General features: G+C 34.8%; 1 protein-coding gene across 2 annotated transcripts in view; it reads right to left on the bottom strand.

Annotated features, from left to right (window-relative positions):
• Window positions 1-1007: 1007 nt before the first annotated feature.
• Window positions 1008-22493, bottom strand: part of LOC136041870 (protein disulfide-isomerase A5-like) — a 96141-nt gene continuing 74655 nt past the window's right edge. For both annotated transcript variants that reach the window (XM_065726654.1, XM_065726653.1), the window contains exons 9-10: window positions 18628-18814; window positions 1008-1322 (exon numbers count right to left, since the gene is read on the bottom strand). In XM_065726654.1, coding sequence (XP_065582726.1) covers window positions 1069-1322; window positions 18628-18814 — 441 coding nt within the window. In that variant the 3' untranslated portion in view covers window positions 1008-1068. The remainder of the gene's footprint in view (window positions 1323-18627; window positions 18815-22493) is intronic.

Genomic DNA, 22493 nt, shown 5'->3' with positions numbered 1-22493 from the left:
TCCAAGAAAAGATCCTCCCACATAGCCCTCTCCCGTGATTTGTCTTCTGGCAAAAAATACGAAATTCCACATTTTTGTAGATAGGAGCTTGAAATTTTTGCTATAGGGTTCTCTGATATACCAAATGCGATGGTGTGATTTTCGTTAAGATTCTATGAATTAGGGGATTCAGTGGCGTGACTCTGTAAGCTTAGCCAGAGTCGACCCAGCTCTAAATAAGTACCTGGAGAAATCTGGGGAAGGTAAACAGGAAGGGTGTGCGAAAGCACAGGATGGCTGGCCCCCAACCCCCCATTGCACTTCCTGGCTGAAGGGCCAAGAAACGGAGATCAGCACCGCCGGTACGGACTGTAAAGTCTAATGCCGTATCCTTTACATTTTTTTTTACCTTACTGTGAGGAAGCTGTATCTTCATTGAATTAAATAAAAAAAACTAGTTTTTTTTAACTGAAAGTAAGGAGCGACATTAAAACTTTAATTCCGTTTTTTAGAGTTTCGTTTACTATTGAGCCGGGTCGCTCCTTACTACAGTTCGTTACCACGAACTGTTTGATAAATAACACAATGAAAAGAAAGTTGACCATCTTTGGTACTCGCGTCTAATGTGCCGGGTTAGTTAATGTAACCGTAGTTTATAATCATTATAAAATACGCATACAATTTATTATATTTTAAAATAGTCTGATATGAAGTACTAATACATCATGTTAGCTGAGAATTATTTACATATAATTTTCATATTATTTGTTGTTTATGTAAACACAGTTTGCAATCATTTGACATGAAGTACTTCACCCCCCCCCCTCTGCTGCTTGTAGTATTTACTATATGAAGGGTCTCTTAAAAAAAAACATTAACAGTAATAATGGGCCAGGTACAAAAGAGGCAGAAAAGAAAACCTAGAGCTTTATTCGTAAATTTTCACAATTGCAGGGCAATTTGAATGTAATCCATATAACAGAGTTAGTTTGAGTATTTTCGGTGGATTTACTAAAATGAAGTCTTCCTTACCCAAGAAACATATAATTTTCAAATATAAAAATGAAAACATATTAAACAATTTCATTATTAAAGTTCATCTCGGACTTGTGCTCGAATGAACTGGATTATATCTTCACTACTCCTATCTCCATTGTACTCAAGAACGGATCCATCTTTTTTATGGAATTTTATAGTTGGAAAGCCCTTTAGTTGGGACTTTTTTGCTACCTTGTGATGTATAGTAGCATCCAAGGTTGCCATTTCAGCAGGCAAAGCCAATTCTTTCAGCTTTTTAGCGACCTTGGCAAACACTGGTTTCATCTTCTTGCAATGACCACACCCTAAAAAATTTAATGGAAGGTTAGATTTACTAAAGCAAAAATAAAACAAAGCACTTAATTTTGCAGACAGTACAGTCCCAGTGAATAGCCCTGTACGCCAGATAAGTATAATAAACTTAATAATATCTTCCAATTCATAAGGCCCAGCCCCCACAGGGCAACTGTTTCGAGACAGCGGATGGAAACTAGTCTCATCTCCAACTGGTTTACCACCAGTTTACAAGCAAAATGAAACGTGTCTCCGCCCACGGACGCTAGTGGTTGTGGATCGGTTGTATTTCTAATTGTGTATTGAGCAGTGCAGTGTGGTTAACCATGATGAGTTCCGACGAGGAAGACTGAACTGATTACTATGAGTACCACAGGTTTCGTAGGGTTCAGAGGGAGTAACGGGTCCATATGTACATGGAAAAGGATGCAAAGTCTCGTTTGTTCTTAGCAGCAACAGAAGTCTTTCCTTGAATACCCTGGAACTTTATAGTTGTGCAGCTCTTCGTGCTTCTCCACTTCTCCTACAAATTTCACGTTTAATTCGTGGTCTGACATGTTGATAGCCAAAATAACTGGACAGGATTAACGCAGTAGCTCTCGAAAATGTGAGGGGACAACACTCTGCAGCGCATCTGTGACCACGGCGTGATACGATATCTGTTTTAGACTGGTTAGAAGCCACTCTCAATTGGATTACCTTTTGGGCAGGCCCCCACTCTACTTCAAGGTCATGGTCACAAAATAGTTGCGTGTACAATCGATTAGCAATTCTAGTCTCAAAACATTTGCCCTGTGGGTGCTGAGTCTAACTACGAGATTATGAATAATGTGGCATTAAAATCAATTTGTTAACAATGAAGTAGTGTGTTGTTCTTTTGAGGGGCAAATAGTTGTGTTAACGCTTATTTATATATTCAAAGAAGAAACAAATGTGTAACAACCAAAACCGGCCTTATCGATTATTAAATGAACCATTGTAGTGTCTGGCAAATATAAAGATGTGTGTCGGCATGGAAACATAACCAGACTATAGATATGAAGGTGTAATAATATTTTCTGACCTAAAAAGCAGAGGTAGATTAATTATGGAACGGTATTCTACTATCGTTGTAGATTCAATATTATTCACTTTCTCCGGGAAGTAATAAATACTACTAAAAAATTGTCGTTGTCCACCATAAAAGCCATATCGAACATTTCCGTTATGTAGATACAATTTTCATAAACCATTTGCAAAACTGTCTTCCAATAAAAGATTGATTTTGCAATGTAGGTTAGAAAGATAAAAGTGTGAAGATACATTACCTTCAAGGCTATTTTTATGGGGATAAAGCAACAAAAATGCATATACACAAATTTTTTATTCATTTTTAAGCCACCCCCCCCAAACAAAATTGGATACGACCCTGATTCCCTTATAGATCTTCATTTTGAGAATTCTTTAGAAACCGTCTTACCAATTATCTCAGAAGCGTGAAAAATGTCACCTGCAACCTTTAGCCGTGACAGCAATGAGTGCATATGCAAATAGCATGAAAAAACTTGGAAGCTCCAAGAAAAATGGCAAGGATTAAAAGAAACAAACCAGTCTCAGTGGGATTTCAATAGCTTGAAATTATTCTTCGCAATTATATTAAGCGGATGAAATTAGAAAATAATTGAGTAAAATTATGCAAATTAATTGCACAGAATCATTCAATCTGCTGTTGGCACTTAATTGTATCCAATTATCACCTGCGATAAGATAAATTCATTTTGAATGGACCAATGAAAAACATTAAAAACAATTTATGGCATAAAAATGAAGTTAAAAATTTAAATATCATAGCCCCAAAAAAAATTTCAACTGGTGATAAATGCATTTATTTAGACAGTGAAAAAAACAGGTACAAAAGTCCAGATATTTCGATCACATATACAGCGATCGCCATCAGTGGAGAACTAAAATAATATAATTGAACCAAGCATATTTATACGCAAAAAACTAAATAACTTTTCGGTCATTCACTAAAATAATCCGAGTTATTCACAAGGTTATTTTCAGAGAGTTCACCGAAAAGGTTCATTCAAAGTCTTTATGTAAATTTCTTTCCAAAATCTTGCCCAAAAGCAAAACAAATTTCCGATGTAGATGGCAAAGCCTTCTGCGTCTTTTAATTGCAAATGAAATGTTGAGTTTATAGTTGTTCACTTAAGGAAACTTATATCAAGACTTTATATGAACTTTTTCACTAAACTCTCTGAAACAATTTAGTGAATAATCCAGAAGTTCATTACTTTGTGAATGACACGAAAATTTAGTTAGTTTTTTCTGTATCAATATGCTAGTTTCAATTATATCATTTTAGCAATTCTACTTAGGTTAGTCTTTCTTAGGTTAGTTTAGTAAATTCTTAGATTAGTCTTTTCTTCAAAATTATTGCAAATTTCCGCTTATTTTACTTTTTTGTGTGTTGATAGCAGAGGCGGATCCAGGACTTTTCTTTGCGGGGGCGCATGATAGGTTACTCCAATAAAGTCAAAACAAATAAATTTTAAGGGAACCTCAACAATTATACGTCGTAGGTAGGTAGTGGAGATTGTCGTAAATTTAATATAAAATATGGTGAGGATTAAAGTTCTCATATGTAAGGGGCTTTTCCTCCTCAACGCCCCGCTCTTTACGTTAAAGTTTTTTACTGTTTTAAAAAGTAGAGTAAAAAAGAGAAAGAGTCAAGCGTAAAGAGCGGGGTGTTGAGGAGGAAAAGCCCCTTACATATACGGAGTAATTTCTGTTCGTTTTAAGTTTTAATGTCGCTCCTTACTTCCAGTTTATTTAATATTTATATAAAGACCAAAATCTCAGAAAACATAAGTTATAATAAAGATGCATGTATGTATGTGCTTCAAACTAAGTATACGAGTCGAAATACACATTAAAAAAAATTGTGTGTTTGTTATTTTTGTATTTAATAGGTATAGATTGGTGATTTAAATTCTCAGGGCGTCATAGGTTTTTAATCAAAACTATTTCAAATCTTAAAATTTTCAGATAATCAATTCAAATTTTCAAATCTTGGTTTGTCTGTTGAGCACAAAAATTAAAATTTGAAATTTGCTCAGATTTAGCATTGAGCAAGAGAATTGTCCTGTTACAGACAACTAATTTTGGAAATATGGTAGGATGGCTTGTACCAAAATCAAACAGTTCGTGGTAACGAACTGTAGTAAGGAGCGACCCAGCTCAATAGTAACCAAAACTCTAAAAAATGGAATTTTGATACCAATACCTACATCAAAAGAATCGCATTTTAATGCTGATTTTAAATATATAAGTTTCATCAAGTTTAGTCTTACCCATCAAAAGTTACGAGCCTGAGAAAATTGCGTTATTTTAGAAAATAGGGGGAAACGCCCCCTAGAAGTCATAGAATCTTAACGAAAATCACACCATCAGATTCAGCGTATCAGAGAACCCTACTGTAGAAGTTTCAAGCTCCTATCTACACAAATGTGGAATTTTGTATTTTTTGCCAGAAGGCAGATCACGGATGCGTGTTTTGTTTTTTTGTTTTTTTTTTCCATGTTACAAGAGGGCTCATTCTAACGGAAATGAAAAGTTCTAGTGCCCTTTTTAAGTGACCAAAAAAATTGGAGGGCACCTTGGCCCCCTCCCATGCTAATTATTTTACCAAAGTCAACGGATCAAAATTCTGAGATAGCCATTTCATTCAGCGTAGTCGAAAAACCTTATAACTAAGTCTTTGGGGACGACTTACTCCCCCACAGTCCCCATGGGAGGGGCAACAAGTTACAAACTTTGACCAATGCTTACATATAGTAATGGTTTTTGGGAAGTGTACAGGCGTTTTCAGGAGGATTTTTTTTTGGTTGGGGGAGGGGTTGAGAAGAGGGGGATATGCTGGGGGAACTTTCCATCGATAATTTGTCATGGGGGAAGAAAATCTCCATGAAGGGAGCGCAGGATTTACTAGCATTATTTAAAAACACAATGAAAAAATAAATATGAAAAAGTTCTTTCAGCTGGAAGTAAGGAACAGCATTAAAACTTAAAACAAACAGAAATTATTGCCCATTTGAGGGGCTCACCTCCTCCTAATACCTCGCTCTTTACGTTAAAGTATTTTTAGTAATTTCAACTTTTTATTCTACGGCTTTTGTGATTCTGGGGTCATTCTTAATGAATTGGGACAAAATTTAAGCTTTAGTGTAAAGAGCGAGGATCTGACAAGGGAGCGAACCCCCTCATATATGTAATAAAAATATGAGAATACAAAAGTTCTTTACGTAAGCTAATTTATAAGTTACGTAAATCTTTTACTAATAAAAATATTCGTAAAAAATTAAAAGTTCTAGTTGCCTTTTTAATTAACCAAAAAATCGGAGGGCAACTAGGCTTCCTCCCCCGCTCTTTTTTTCTCAAAATCATTCGATCAAAATTATGAGAAAGCCATTTAGCAAAAAAAAAAAAAAAAAATGCAAATTTCGTTTTAATTATTCCTCTGCGGAGAGCCAAAATCAAAACATGCATTGATTCAAAAACGTTCAGAAATTAAATAAAAAAAAAGTTTTTTTAACTGAAAGTAAGGAGCGACATTAAAACTTTAAACGAACAGAAATTACTTCGTATATGAAAGAGGCTGCTTCCTCATCAACGCCCCGCTCTTTACGCTAAAGTTTTTTACTGTTTTAAAAAGAAGAATTGAGAGACAGAGTCAAACTTTAGCGTAAAGAGCGGGGCGTTGATGAGGAAGCAGCCTCTTTCATATACGAAGTAATTTCTGTTCGTTTAAAGTTTTAATGTCGCTCTTTACTTTCAGTTAAAAAAACTTGTTTTTTTTATTTAATAAGTATAAAAATCCAGCGGTATATATAGCAGTATATACAATTTTAGGAACAAATATATGCAGCCCCTATATATAAACATAACTATATTTTGTGACTAGCTGGTATAGAGAAGGTGAAAAATTCTGAAGTAATATTGTAATTGCATTCCGTTTCCGTGGTTAACTCAAATGGTGTGAATTTCCACTTTTTTTTATATCTCATTAGTAAATGTTTGAAAAAAAAAACAAAAAACAACAATACCCTCCCTCTGATTTAAACTGACAATTCAGAGACCCATCTATACCGACTAGATAAAAAATAATAATAAACAATTAATTATTGCCCTTCTTTTATATTTTTTTGAAAATCCATGTTTCTTGAATAATAACTCCAACCTTTCAAGTAGCATTACTTACTTATACTATTAGTTACAGTAAAATAGTACTATCAGTTATAATAGTTATACTATGAGTATTACTCATATACTTAGTTTTAGGGGCATACTTATACAAACCTTTATTAAAGTTCAGATGAGTTTGGTCTTCATTTTAATGTTTTATGATGAACCGATTCTTGATTTGTCATAAAGGTAGGACTTTAATTAGATGAAAATATGCAGTAATTTGGCCACCATTTGCTAATCGAAATCGAAAACGTAAATTAATAATATCTTTGCACTTCTCATTTAATTACTTTCTATTATACGAATTCCCATAAAAACAACAATGTTGTAAAAAAGGCAAGCCCAAATTTCGCCTCCGAGCCATAGCAAGACTCGAAAACAAATCTTTGACGGTAAAAAGAAGTTATGATTTTACGTTTCCCCTCATTTTACTACGAAATGGGGATTTTTACCCTCCCGTTTGCCTTTTATGGTAATACAGACAGATTCCCCCAACAAAACTAATTTAATTAAATACCTTAAGGTGATATGAATCATCAGTAAAATCTAACAGAAATCATACAAAGTAGCTGAAACTTTGTGTCAAACTTGTTAGGAAAAAGACATAGTCTTAACAATCAAAAACTTATTTATTACTCAATAATAAACTAATTACAAAAATAAATTTAAGTGTTACATCGTCCCAAACCAACCAGAGCAAGCGGTCCCAACCCCGAATCTGCAATTACGTTAGGGGGCACTCACCCCCGCACCCCCACATGGATCCGCCACTGGTTTACAGAGCCTAACTAGTCCTCCCAAAAACCCAAAGAAAATACTTTGAATTTGACTTTCAATGTTTTTTTTTTAGTTGTTAGTGCATCTAGTATCTGACAAGTATCTAGTATCTAGTTTCCAGGGTGAATTTTTCAGGCAAAATTTTACACTTGATAATTTGCCACAATTCATGTACGAAATTCTTTTTATTTGTCTTACTTTCTCTTTGCCGACTAAATTTTCTACGGGGACATGTTTCGGGGGAATTTTCTATGACTAAATTTTATTTTCAAGGGGGTCGGAACTCTCTGAAGTTGTTTCAACATTTTTCTTTTAATTACTGAATCAAAAGAGACTGTGCATCCAGGCTAACAGAAGGGAACCAGGCTAACAGATCCAACAATATTTTAGAAACGGCCAAGGGTATTAACTTGAAATTTTTAGGGCATCTACAACTGCTACTACTACTTTGACTGTACTGCGACTATTTTAAACTGGGACAGTGACTGCTTGTAACTGTGAACGTGATACAATCGATGATAATGCAAATATCACCACCAGATTTAGCATATCAGAGAACATTGCTGTAGAGGTTTTAAGCTCCTACATACAAAAATGTGTAATTTCTTTTTTTTTTCCAGAAGAAAGACCACAGATGCATGCTTATTTTTTTATTCTTTTCAGGCCTGACCATATTAACGCAAGGGCTATAACATCTGGCGAGCGCTTATTTGAAAAGAAATCAAACAGTTCGTGGTAACGAACTGTAGTAAGGAGCGACCCGGCTCAATAGTAACCAAAACTCTTAAAAATTGAATTTTGATATCAATAGCTACATCAAAAGAATCGCATTTTAATGCTGATTTTAAATATATAAGTTTCATCAAGTTTAGTCTTACCCATCAAAAGTTACGAGCCTGAGAGAATTTGCATTAATTAATAAATAGGGGGAAACACCCCTAAAATCCGTAGAATCTTAACGAAAATGACACTATCAGATTCAGCGTATCAGAGAACCCTACTGTAGAAGTTTCAAACTCCTATCTACAAAAATGTGGAATTTTTTATTTTTTGCCAGAAGACAAATCACGGGTGCGTGTTTATTTGTTTGTTTTTTTTTTTCCCCAGGGGTCATCGTATCGACCAAGTGGTCCTAGAATGTCGCAAGAGGGCTCATTCTAACGGAAATAAAAAGTTCTAGTGACATTTTTAAGTGACCAAAAAATTGGAGGGCATCTAGGCCCCCTCCCAAGCTCATTTTTTCCCAAAGTCAATGGATCAAAATTTTGAGATAACCAGTTTGTTCAGCATAGTCGAAAACAATAATAACTATGTCTTTGGGGATGACTTACTCCCCCACAATCCCTGGGGGAGGGGCTGCAAGTTACAAACTTTGACCAGTGTTTACATATAGTAATGGTTATTGGGAAGTGTACAGACGTTTTCAGGGGGAATTTATTTTGTTTGGGGGTGGGGCTGAGGGGAGGTGGCTATGTTGGAGGATCTTTCCTTGGAGGAATCTGTAATGGGGGAAGAAAAATTCAATGAAAAGGGCGCAGGATTTTCTAGCATTACTATAAAAAAATAATGAAAAATAAACATGAAAACGTTTTTTAAAATGAAAGGAAGGAGTAGCATTGAAACTTAAAACGAACGGAGATTATTACGCATATGAGGGGTTCTAAAAATACTTTAGCATAAAGAGCGAGGTATTTAGGAGGAGATAAATACCTCACTCTTTAGGCTAAAGTATTTTTAGTAATTTCAACTATTTATTCTACGGCCTTTCTGATTCAGGGGTCATTCTTAAAGAATTGGGACAAAACTTACGATTTAGTGTAAAGAGCAAGGTATTAACGAGGGTACAAACCCCCTCGTATACATAACAAAATATAAGATTATGAAAGTTTGTTACGTAAGTTAATTCTTAAGTTACGTATATTTTTTACTAATAAAAACATTCGTTAAAGTTCTAGTTGCCTTTTAAGCAACGAAAAAATTGGAGGGCAACTAGACCTCCTTCTCCACCCCTTATTTCTCAAAATCGTCTGACCAAAACTAAGAGAAAGCCATTTAGTCAAAAAAGAATTCATATACAAATTTCATTTTAATAATTTATGTGCGGAGAGCCAAAACCAAACAAGCATTAATTAAAAAACGTTCAGAAATTAAATAAAAAAAACTAATTTTTTAGCTGAAAGTAAGGAGCGACATTAAAACTTAAAACGAACAGAAATTACTCCGTATATGAAATGGATTGTCCCCTCCACAATCCCTCGCTCTTTACGCTAAAGTTTGACTCTTTACCACAATTCTACTTTTTAAAACAATTAAAAGCTTTAGCGTAAAGAGCGAGGAATTGCGGAGGGGATAACCCATTTAATACACGGAGTAATTTCTGCTCGTTTTAAGTTTTAATGTCGCTCCTTACTTTCAGCTAAAAAAATTAGTTTTTTTTATTTAATAAATAAAAAAGAATCTAGTGCACTTTTGAAGTGGCCGAAAAGATGGAGAGCAACTAGTTCCCCTTCTAAGCCCCTGTTTCCCACAAAGCCATTTGATCAAAATTTCGTGATTGCCATTTGATTCAGAAGAGTTGTTAGGTTCAATAACTGTGTATCGGAGGATGGCATGAAACCCTATGGTCCCTAGGGAAGGGGCTGTAAATTACGCAATTTGTCCATTATTAACACATCGTATTTTTGCTATTGGGAAGTATTCTAAAATTTTTAAGGGTATTTTTTGCGGCAGGGCTGATCTTCCACAGGGTGAATTTTCTGCGAGGAAGAGTTCCAGAGTTTTTGGAGTCATTTCCTAGGGAAGATTTTACACGGGGGGATTTCCTAGCATGATTTAAAAACGGTCAAAATTAAATAAAAAAAAAGCTTTTAACTGAAAGTGAGGAGCAACATTAAAACTTATTGGAAAACTTATCCTGTACATGAGGGTAGCTGCCCCTACCTCAACCCTTACTCTTTACAGTAAACTTTCACTTTTAGTGCCGATTCCCTAAGAGAGACTTCTCAAATACAAGTGTCACTGAATATGAACAAGAAGTGTTTTAGAAGAAATTTAAGCATTTAGAGTAACAAACGAGGGTCAAGGAAGGGGCAGTCCCCCCAAATACAATAATTTCTGTGTGTTTGACATTTAATGTTCCTCCTTACTGTCGATTGAAAAACAATTGCTTTTTTAATTTAATCTTGTCGTATAACTTTAAGTGTCGTAGAAAGTATACACTATAGGAGTTGCAAAACTAAAACATAACATCACTATTGAGGGGGATGGGGTTTCCTTTGGCACTTACAAACGAGCCTGAACCTTCAGATCCCGCATACGGAACTCGAGCAGTTTCTTGCCTCTTTTTACTCGAGGCTTTGACCATCCCAAAATGTTTCTTTTCTCGCAATCTTTTTCACCGCTACAACTTACAGGCTTCCACCACAAGAGCCAATACAAGAGTATTCCATTCCCTGCGGCCAATTTGAATTTTTGCTCTTCTTCGCCAACCATCACTACCATAATATAAGTAAGTAATAAAAAACAAGACAAAAACTTCGTTAGGTGCCCTTTTACAGGCTATGCCCTGGGCATCCGTCTTCATTTGATCCCCTTACTACCCTACTAGGTACGCCACTGGCCTCCACTCGTAAACAGAAATAGACGCAAGACATAATACTCCTTCTAGTCTTTCTTTATAACTATACCATCCATTCTTAATTAAATTTCCATGTCTCAACCTTGGAAGATATTTGCATCTAGTGCCAAATATATGGATAAACAAAAAACTAATACAATGCTTAATTTCTACCAAGAACATATCAACTATAATCAGCAAATAAATCGACAGAATTCCCTTATATGCAGAATATCTGCAAGTCAAAAACTTAATCTTCTGGATTAATGTAGAAGTCATTTTGACAAATCAGTTCGATCTTTTAAATCTGAATTAGTCGTAATAACGAGAAAAAGAGACCAAGCAAATACCATAAAGAAAATGAAATCTGTCCAAAAAGAAATGATTTGGTAAGTTTTCAACCAGCTTTAGATCATTTTTATCAAAATCTTCCTGTCATCCATGGTTTTATCCCATTACACACTTCAGATTTTACATTATTATTAATTAAAAAAAACACAATCTTTTCCGAGGAAGGTAAAAAGCGAAGTTGAAACTTAAAACGGACAAAAATTATTACTCATATATATATATATATATATATATATATATATATATATATATATATATATATATATATATATATATATATATATATATATATATATATATATATATATATATCAGGGTATCGAACCAAAAACTAAATTAGGAATACCCATCGGGGAGAGGGAGATTATCCCACGAGTATAATTTTCCTGAGAACATTATACGCGCGGGATTTTTTCGGGGAGGAATTTTCTGGGAGGGGGCACTATAGGTTATTGACATAAGTAGATGAGTAGAATTTTCAATTTCCTTTCTAATGAAAATCTGAAATTATCCGGGAGAAATAAGTGGAGAATTCCCGAGGGAAATCTTCCGCAATGGGAAAATTTTATGGGGGAGGGAGAGATGCCAATTCCATTAAAGCCTTACGGATCTTTCCTACAGGCGACTGTACAGCGTTGTCACTCATACCAAAAGAATTTTTTGAAACTCAGGATCACCCCCCCCCCCCTCATTCCAGAAAAGACTATATAAGAGGGTAGATAAAAGGGAATGGAAGGGGGGCTATCTATACTCCGATCACTTTGATTTTTAATTGCTGTTAGACCTTTCAATTTCCAATCAAATGACACCCGTCCAAAATTTATATGACCACCCCTTCCATGCGATGTTGCTTTGAAAACAAAAAAAAAAGTAAATAAAAATAACACATTTAAGATCACAGTTGCAAATAGTTTCAGTCACAACTAGTTGTATTCGAATTCGCAAGTAGTTGCAGCAGTAGTAGTAGCCCTGAAAGTTTCAAGTTAATACCCTTAGCCATTCCTACTTTCAGGGCTTTTCACCTTAATACCGTAGCCTTTTTTAGACAACCCAGAATCAGACAATCTGTCATTTACCAATGACAAATCCTGTACGTGAACAGTGGGTAAATTGCATAATTCCCTCTCGACAAATGAGTAAATCTCTCGACATTCCCTTAAAGTTTCACCATAATACATTACGCCATTTTGAAGATCCAGAATCAAAAATGCCCTCCCTTTTCCAATAAACAATCTCATAGATTAACAATGGGCAACTAGCAAAACTTACAGCCCTTGCCCTGGGACCTGTGGAGGAAGGGTTTATAAACTCCATGAGCATAGTAATTTGGCCTTCGGATTATTCTGAACAAAATGGCTATCCCAAAATTTTGATCCGATAAACTTAGGAAAGAAGACGCGTGGGAGGGAGATTGGTTGCCCTCTGATCACTTTCGACTCTTAAACTTGAAAAGGACACTAGAACTTTAAATTCGAAATCGAATGATGCTCCTCCAAAGTTGATATAACCACCCCTTCCAATAGAAGTAGCGCTGAGATTTTTTATTTTTACTAAGAATACATTGAGGCCTTTTGGCTCTTCATCATAGGCACCGTTCTAAGATAGCAGGATAGCAGGAAATGACACTTTCTTTTAGCGCTAAATTTTCTTATATTTTAAAAAAGTTCATAGGACGCTCAATTTTCTTTCTAATGAGCCTTCTATCGATATTCTGAAACGTTGGTTTGGAATGATCACTCCAAGGGAAAAAATGAAAAAAAAACAAAACAGATAAACACCTTTTCGGAAAAAATACATATTTTACATATTTTAGACAAGGGATTGAAACCTCTACGTATGAACCACAATTGTCAAGAACCCTCTATAGGAAAATTCCAACCCCCTATCTTGACCAACAAGGAAAATCTTTCACTTTTTCCGCTCTTTTTCAGCCACTAGCAGGGCGTTGGAACATCACAGAAAGCTGTTTAAGCACTTAATTGAAAGCTAGTTTTTACATCTAATCCATTACTAAACATTCGACTTGACAATCCCATAATAAAGTGTCATATGGCATCCTAATGTGCACTTTGGGTGCCATATAGCATCCAAACCTGCACTATGGGTGTCATTTCTTGGATAAAAAGGCTGAAAGGGGCATTATCATATTGTCCATGGTTGATAAACCTAAATCCAAGGTTATATATCTCTGTTATTTTCCCTTTCACAATCCCCTTATCTTTTCATAAATCATCGACTGACTAACAGAACATACTGGCTGCTGAAACATCGTAGAAAGTTGTTTAAGGTCTCATTTAAGATCTAAAACCCCACCACCTTGGTAAGTTACGCTTATCGTGGACTTACAAGTAAAAGTTTTGCTACAATTTCTGGAATAGAAAGGATGAGAAATATAAAAAGGATACCGTACAAATCTACAAGGTTGAAACCAAGAGCATTGCGAAGTGTGGTCAACCGTGTATTGACAAAGATGGAGGCACACAAATCGAGGCACAAAGCATCCATTCTACTGGGGAAACTAGGAGCTTCTGTCGCTCTGTGTCGACTAGAAAAGATATAATAGCTTCTGACTAGGACTGGTGAAACCCGTTGCCTTTTCAGAGGTCATGATAATTTAAGTGATTTAAATAATATATGAGTCAAAAGGGTATTAATAATAGAATTTATGGTTGCTCATTTTGCGACTAGAATGTGGTAAATACCAGTCAGCAGTATATGCTTATGTAGAACCGGTCTAATGATAGATGGTATCATAGTCTATGTAAATTTGGCATAAGTAAGCAAACTAGCAAAGGTTTTAGATTTCTTTAGTTTTGTAAGTATAATAATCTGGCGCTCTAGCTCTAGCTATAATAATCTAGCTTTTTAATATCTTTTAATTCGCAAAAGTTACAAACCCCTCATTGCAAGTAGCAAAAGTTACAAACCCTCACAGTCGATTGTAGCCTCACAGTCGATTATTGCTTACAAGCCCCCTACATGTCTTACCGCTGGAACCAAATTGATCTTACCATCAAATACACCGGAAACAAAAAATAGGTTCACCAACTAGCAAAAGTTGCGAACCCCTCACTGCCAAAGATGATTATGAGCTAACAGCCGACTGTTGCATAAAACTCCCCAATATGTGTCACAATTGGTATCGGCCTATTTTTGGTTTCAGTGTGTACTTTACTACTGAAGTTGTCAATCCCTTTAAACTTTCAAACTGGTGTATCTCATGAAGGAATTTTTCTACCAAAAAATGGATGACATCTATCTTGATTAGCTCATCAAGAGCTATCGACTGCCGTCGAAAAAAAAAAACACTCAGAAAGTGATGATTAATAATTAGAAAGTGATATTAATAATAAAAGCTTAATAATCTAGCTCTAGCTATAATAACCTAGCTTTTTTATAATAAAAAATCGCTGTTATCGATGTTAAAAATAAATATCACAATCTAGTAGCTTCTAGAGTTAATCTAAAGCTGACAATTAGGAGGGATGTCTACTTTTCGAGAAGTTATGACATTGGTAGACTCAAGGACAAGAATTTGAGAGAAAGTTTTCAGGAACAGTTGGATGTGATATTAGAGAGTCCAAATCTGACAATTTAGAAGAGAGAGAGAATACTTTTAGGAAATTAGATTGTGAAGTAGCAGATAGTGTGTTGAGAAAAAAGATAGAAACGCAGCTGGGAAAACTAGCGAGAACACTTTAAGCAGAATATGTTTTTAGAAGAAGATCATTTTTAGGTAGATGTATTTCAATAATGGGTCACATGACAATAAGAGGAAAATAAGAGAAGTAAGAAAGGCATTAAATTATGAATAAAGGAAGTATAGAGTGCAGGCTATGGAAAAAGTTGTCGTGGATGTGGAAGATACAGCCAGACGGCATAATACTAAAACATTGAATAGGTATGTTAAGATATTGAGAGAAAGTAGTCAGTCTGGACTTGTCCTAGTTAAAGATTAAATAAAAAAAAAAACTAATTTTTTTTGCTGAAAGTAAGGAGCGACATTAAAACTTAAAAAGAACAGAAATTACTCCGTATATGAAATGAGTTGTCCCCTCCGCAATCCCTCGCTCTTTACGCTAAAGCTTTTAATTGTTTTAAAAAGCAGAATTGTGGCAAAGAGTCAAACTTTAGAATAAAGAGCGATAAAAAAAAGAGTTAAAGAGATATGAAAAGAACATCTTGAAAGTGTGTTAAACCATGACAAAGTAACAAGAAGAGTGGGCGTGAAAATTTGGAAGGGAAGGAAGATTAACTTAGCGAAGAAAAGTCACACACAGTGCAAAAAAGACCAAGAAATGATTATGCCAAAGATCCTGATAGTGTGGTAAGGAGTTTTCATAATATAGTGGTTGTAAAGCTTCGCTTAAATAATTATATGATATGATGAGTATGATTTAGAAAAAGGGGAAGTACCTAGAGATTTCAGGAGAAAATATCATTAAACTCCTTTATAAGAAAGACGATAAGAGTGAGCGACGTAATTAAAGAGGTACCAGTTTGGTTTCTGTAAAGATCAAATTACTTTGTATGATGATACTTTTTATAAATGCTGTAGACAAAGTTTTAAGAGAGAAAAAGCATGGTTTTAAGAATAGCAGAGGATTTGTCAACCAAATTTTCCCTCGTAGAGGAATCTTTCAGATGTTCCTGAACGATCAGAACCATTTAGCCCTCACTTTTATATATTAGTAGCAGATGATCGATTCAGCTGACAAAAGACTTTTAATATGGTTTAGCTATCGAAAAAGATTAAAAAGATTAGTGCTGTGTACAAGGGTAATATTTCTGCTGTTAAAATAGAAAATGAGGATAGTAGCTCGTTTAACATTGAATCCGGAGTAAAATATGCTCGAGTTTTAACCCCCCTTATATGGATTATTTTGATGGAATTTATTCTAAGGAAGATGACAAATGGCATTGAAGAGCATTGAATAAAACAGGGAGGCAAACTCTTCTAAACTAGGATTACGGACAAGATTCCAATATCATAAATAAAAATGTTAGCAAAATACGAACAGTTTTCACAAGTTATTTGAGAACTGAGGTTGCAATAATAGATTTGAAAATTTATGTTAAAAATACTAAATCTGCCAGACTAGGGATACATGAAGGTTAGGAGGTATTATTGGGAAGAAGATCGATCAAGTAGATATCTGCATTTACCTGGGTACTATTATTAGTTGATGGATGATGCAGTGAATATTAAAAAAAAAGTATAATAGCCAAGGCCATATGTATTTTTTCACAGTTGAAAAACGTTTGGGAGAATATGAAGATAAGTCTATAAATCAAGATAAGAATATTAGAAGCTACAGAGATAACAGCGGTCAGGTATAGTTCTGAAGCGTTGGCACTCCGGGAACAGAGAAACGTTTGCAAGTTGATTTCCAGAGAAACTGCGTATGGATTGTTTTAGGCACCCGACCGACTGACCGTATCTCAAGCATTAAGCTGTAGGAATAATGTGTTTGAATCCCACTTTTTAGGGCTATAATCGGAGAAAAGCTTTGTTCTGAAAGATGGGGACTTTGGAAGACAGAGGAGGACTTGTTAGGTACTATTTAGAGGTATTATCTACAAAAGGATTTTGGTACCTGTTTGATTGACATATACTAAAGAAACAACATGTAAGAAAAACATGGCTCAATCTTACATTCTAGGGCTATAATGGAGAGAGGTTGAGAAGACTAGGACACATTTTTAGGATGAAGGATGATAGATTGCCAAAATTTGTTTTTTAAGGCCATCTATCTAAGGCCAAACGAAAATCAGGTTGTCCCGAACAAGGTAAGAAGAGGTCGTAAGGAGGATTCAAAAGATTATTGACCTTCTTGTTACGGGGTAAAGAGGGAACCTTTAAATATATTGGAATAGAAATGGAGCTTTCGCAGTTATGTTGGCCTAAGGCTGCTTAGTGCTTCAATGAGCCGTAAACGGAAGTAATCATTATTTTATTTCTTACTTTTTTTGATCCTTTTTATTTCGAATTACTTTGATTTTGATGTCTAATTACGGTTTTATTATCATTATTGAATTTCGTCTCCATGTAAAATTTTACAGGGATATTTTTCTATTGCACTAGACCCTTCCGACAAGCCCAATATTCTGGAGCCTAAGAAATCTTGTTTTCATATTATTATAACCTTTTCTTGAAGACAAATTTAATTCTGGTAAAAGCTAGCTACAATGTATATCAGCACTCAATCTGGGTCAAGCAGACAAAGCAAGTCCTCCTGATTTAAACAAACTCAGACAAGGTCAAGGTACATACTTCTGGATGCTGAAATCAAAGTGCTGAAAATTTGATGTTTGGACACGAAATGTTCAATTATTTAAAAGATAATATCTTTGTATGTGTAACATAAAATAAAGACTTACTCTTAAGTGTTGTTGGGAGTGAATCTTATAACACTAAAAGGTGGTTGGGAAGATTTCCTAGAACTAGCACCGATTAAGCTGAATATTGGAGGCTATAAAAGGTATAAGCCAAGTTTTTTGTGCATTTTTTTTAAGCTTTTGAGATGGTGTTAGTCGATGAATAAAATATAAAAACGTAATAAAACATATATAAAACAAATATAAAAAACGATTTTAAACAAATATAAAAACGTAAAAACGCTCAACATTTTCTATTTGACTGCGTCCCAGGAGATAATGATTCCAGGAGACTGAGGAATTACGGCCATCAATTAAAGATCCCCTTAACTTTTGATGCTCTCATCAATTGCTACCTGTCACATGAATTAGAAGCTATTATTTATAGGTTGATGATATCAATCCTGAAAAGACACCATTATTACTAGCAACACGTTGCTTGTTATCTGCCGGCAGATTTTTTTTTCTAGGAATATTACCAGAAGCTTTCAATGATCAGTGAAGGTGTTCCTGTAATGTCTAAGAGGTGAATGGACATCATACTGATCAACAGACCTCATTAACATAAGAAGAAGAAGAAGAAGACATAATAAAAACATTGACATGTAGGATGTTTGGTGATAAATGAGAAAAAAATTAGTATCTAGTATCTCATCAGAATAGTTGGGTTAATGCAATAAACGATGAATGCAATAAAAACATAGATAGGCGGGATCTTTGGTGATTTAAAATTGAAAGAAAATTTACTTCGCTCCTTTCATTACTGAGCCCCTCCGACATTTATTTCGCTCTGATCTTTTCTTATTTTTCAATGCTATAAATATGTAAGATAGATGTTTATAATGCATTTAGTTTTTTTTTCTCAAAATTTCGATTGGCGTTCAGAAGATCAAAAGAACAGGCACGCCTGACCAGACCCAAGATGGTCAGAATGTTTAAATACAATCAGTATTTCTACTTACAAGGTGCATAATACATAACCATAACGTTCCTATTCTGAATGAAGGGCTCAAATGATTCGTCTCCCAAATGAACTAAGTCCTCACTTCCTTCCAGGCCTGACCACTCAACCTCAGGAGGTGGAGGAGGAGGCTCCTTACCAGCTTGAGGGTTGTCAGGTTCTTCCATGAAAGCAATAAAATGTTTCGCCTAAAAATATATATGATTACATATATATATATATATATATATATATATATATATATATATATATATATATATATATATATATATATATATATATATATATATATATATATATATATATATATATATATATATATATATATATATATATATATATATATAATATATATATATATATATATATATATATATATATATATATATATATATATATATATATATATATATATATATATATATATATATATATATATATATATATATATAAGATAAATTGAAATTGAGAAAAATTAAAAATCTGTCTAACAACGCACAGTTTTAGATCCAATATAGGCCGGGTCACACGAATTTCGCTAAATAATGAACTCCAAAGTCCAGTAAAACCCTGGGGTGTTCCAAAGCAGATTATAAGTGCCAAAGCAGATATGCTAATCAAGTTATTCAGCTTTATTAACAAAAGCAAATCATTGCTCAGTTCTAAATTTATGCATATACGTAATTTGCTAGTTTATGCAATCTTTCAAAAAATCGTTTAGATCCCCGTTTAGACAGCCGGTTTTTTTTCGAGTTGTAAAGATAGAGACGAGGTTGCAGAGACTTCTTTTTTTTACCGATTGAACAAAAACTTGGGGACGGCGTCCCCCCCCATACGTGACGGCCCTGTCTATGAGTAGCCTACATTATATACACGTAAGTATACCTATTCGTATAAATATACGAAAAATTATAAGCATAGCTATAATCATACCCGAGCATAATGAGCAAGCCCCAGAATTTTACCTACAGATCAGTTGCTGAATGCATCTTTATTGCTACGCAGCCACAAAATTAAATATTAAATATTAATTAAATTATTTAAATTAAAAATTAATTAAATTAAATAATTAAATTAACTAAATATTAAGAAATAATAAAAGTAAGACAATTGAGAATATTTTTAGTTATAATAATTACAAAAAATCGCATCAAATACTCTATTGTGAGAATCAAAACCATTTGACACTGACTGTATGAGAAGTACTCGCTTCAAGTTTCCGTAGCATAAACGTTATACGCGTGTTTTCTAGGCTTCTGATTGATGACTAGAAGAGATTCAAACAGTTCGTAGTAACGAACTGTAGTTAGGAGCGACCCGGCTCAATAGTAACCAAAACTATAAAAAACGGAATTTTGATACCTCAAAAGAAACGGATTTTTACGATGATTTTAAATATATAAGTTTCATCCAATTTTGTGTTTACCCACCAAAAGTTACGAGCCTGATAAACTTTGCCTTATTTTGGAGAATAGGGGATCCCCCCCCCTAAACGTCATAGTATCTTAAGGAAAGTAAGACCATCACATTCAACGTATCACAGAACCCTACTGTAGAAGTTTCAAGCTCTTATCTACAAAAATGTGGAATTGTGCATTTTTTGCCAAAAGACCTATCACGGATGCGCGTTTATTTGTTTTTTTCCTACGGGTGAACGTATTGACCCAATAGTCCTAGAATTTCACTAAAAGGCTCATTCTGGCGAAAATTAAAGTTCCGTTACCCTTTTTCAGTGACCCAAAAATTGGAGGGCACTTAGGCCCCATCCCACGCTCATTTTTTCCTATTTTGTTTAGCATAGTCAAAAAATCTAATAGTTATGTCTTTGGGGGTAACTTTTGGGGGTGATTGGAGGGGCTGCGAGTTACGAACTTTGAAAATTATTTACATATAGTAATGGTTATTGGGAAGTGTATGCACGTTTTACGAGAGATTTTTTTCTGGCTGGGGTGAGGGGTATCGAGGGGAGGTGGTTACGTGGTATGATCTTTCTATGGAGAATTTATCACGGGGGAAGAGAATTTCCATGAAGGGGGGCGCAGGATGTTCTAAGTATTCTAAAAAAAACAATGAAAAAGTAATTTTGAAAAGTTTTTTTTTAAACTGAATGTAAGGAGCAGCATTAAAACTTAAAACGAACAGGAAGTATTACGCATACGAGGAGGTTCGTCTTCTATTAAATACCTCGCTCTTTACGATAAAACACTTTTTTTTATTTTAACTATTTATTCTACGACCTTTGTGATTCAGGGCCATTCTTAAGGAATTAAATAAAAAAAACGAGTTTTTTTAACTGAAAGTAAGGAGCGACATTAAAACTTAAAACGCACAGAAATTACTTCGTATATGAAAGAGGCTGCTTCCTCATCAACGCCCCGCTCTTTACGCTAAAGTTTGACTCTTTCTCTCAATTCTTCTTTTTTAAAACAGTAAAAAACTTTAGCGTAAAGAGCGGGGCGTTGATGAGGAAGCAGCCTCTTTCATATACGAAGTAATTTCTGTGCGTTTTAAGTTTTAATGTCGCTCCTTACTTTCAGTTAAAAAAACTCGTTTTTTTTTATTTAATTTCTGAACGTTTTCGAATCAATGCATGTTTTTGATTTTGGCTCTCCGCAGAGGAATAATCAAAACGAAATTTTGCATATTTTTTTTTGGGGGGGGGGGGGGCTAAATGGCTTTCTCATAATTTTGATCGAATGATTTTGAGAAAAAAAGAGCGGGGGCGAAGCCTAGTTGCCCTCCGATTTTTTGGTTAATTAAAAAGGCAACTAGAACTTTTAATTTTTTACGAATCTTTTTATTGGTAAAAGATTTACGTAACTTATGAATTAGCTTACGTAAAGAACTTTTGTATTCTCATGTTTTTATTACATATATGAGGGGATTTCGCCCCATCGTCAGTACCTCGCTCTTTACACTAAAGCTTAAATTTTATCCCAATTCATTAAGAATGACCCCTGAATCACAAAAGTCGTAGCATAAATAGTTGAAATTACTAAAAATACTTTAGCGTAAAGAGCTAGGTATCATAAGGAGGTGAGCCCCTTATATGGGTAATAATTTCTGTTTGTTTTAAGTTTTATTGCTGTTCCTTACTTCCAGGTGAAAAAGCTTTTTCACATCTATTTTTTAATTTTTTTTTTTTAAATAATGCTAGTAAATCCTGCTCTCCCTTCATGGAAGTTTTCTTCTCCCATGACAAATTCTCGATGGAAAGTTCCCCCAGCATATCCCCCTCTTCTCAACCCCTCCCCCCAACCAAAAAAAATCCTCCTGAAAACGCCTGTATACTTCCCAATAACCATTACTATATGTAAGCACAGGTCAAAGTTTGTAACTTGTTGCCCCTCCCACGGGGACTGTGGGGGAGTAAGTCGTCCCCAAAGACATAGTTATAAGGTTTTTCGACTACGCTGAATAAAATGGCTATCTCAGAATTTTGATCCGTTGACTTTGGGAAAATAATTAGCGTGGGAGGGGGCCTAGGTGCCCTCCAATTTTTTTTGGTCACTTAAAAAGGGCACTAGAACTTTTCATTTCCGTTAGAATGAGCCCTCCTGCAACATTCTAGGACAACTGGGTCGATACGATCACCCCTGGGGAAAAAAAAACAAAACAAAAAAAACAAATAAAACACGCATCCGTGATCTGCCTTCTGGCAAAATATGCAAAAATTCCACATTTTTTGTAGATAGGAGCTCGAAACTTCTACAATAGGGTTCTCTGATACGCTGAATCTGATGGTGTGATTTTCGTTAAGATTCTATGACTTTTAGGGGGTGTTTCCCCCTATTTTCTAAAATAACGCAAATTTTCTCAGGCTCGTAACTTTTGATGGGTAAGACTAAACTTGATGAAACTTATATA

Source organism: Artemia franciscana, unplaced genomic scaffold, assembly GCF_032884065.1.
Source record: "Artemia franciscana unplaced genomic scaffold, ASM3288406v1 PGA_scaffold_47, whole genome shotgun sequence".
Classification (NCBI taxonomy): Eukaryota; Metazoa; Arthropoda; class Branchiopoda; order Anostraca; family Artemiidae; genus Artemia; species Artemia franciscana.
This window is presented reverse-complemented; position numbering and strand designations above follow the sequence as displayed.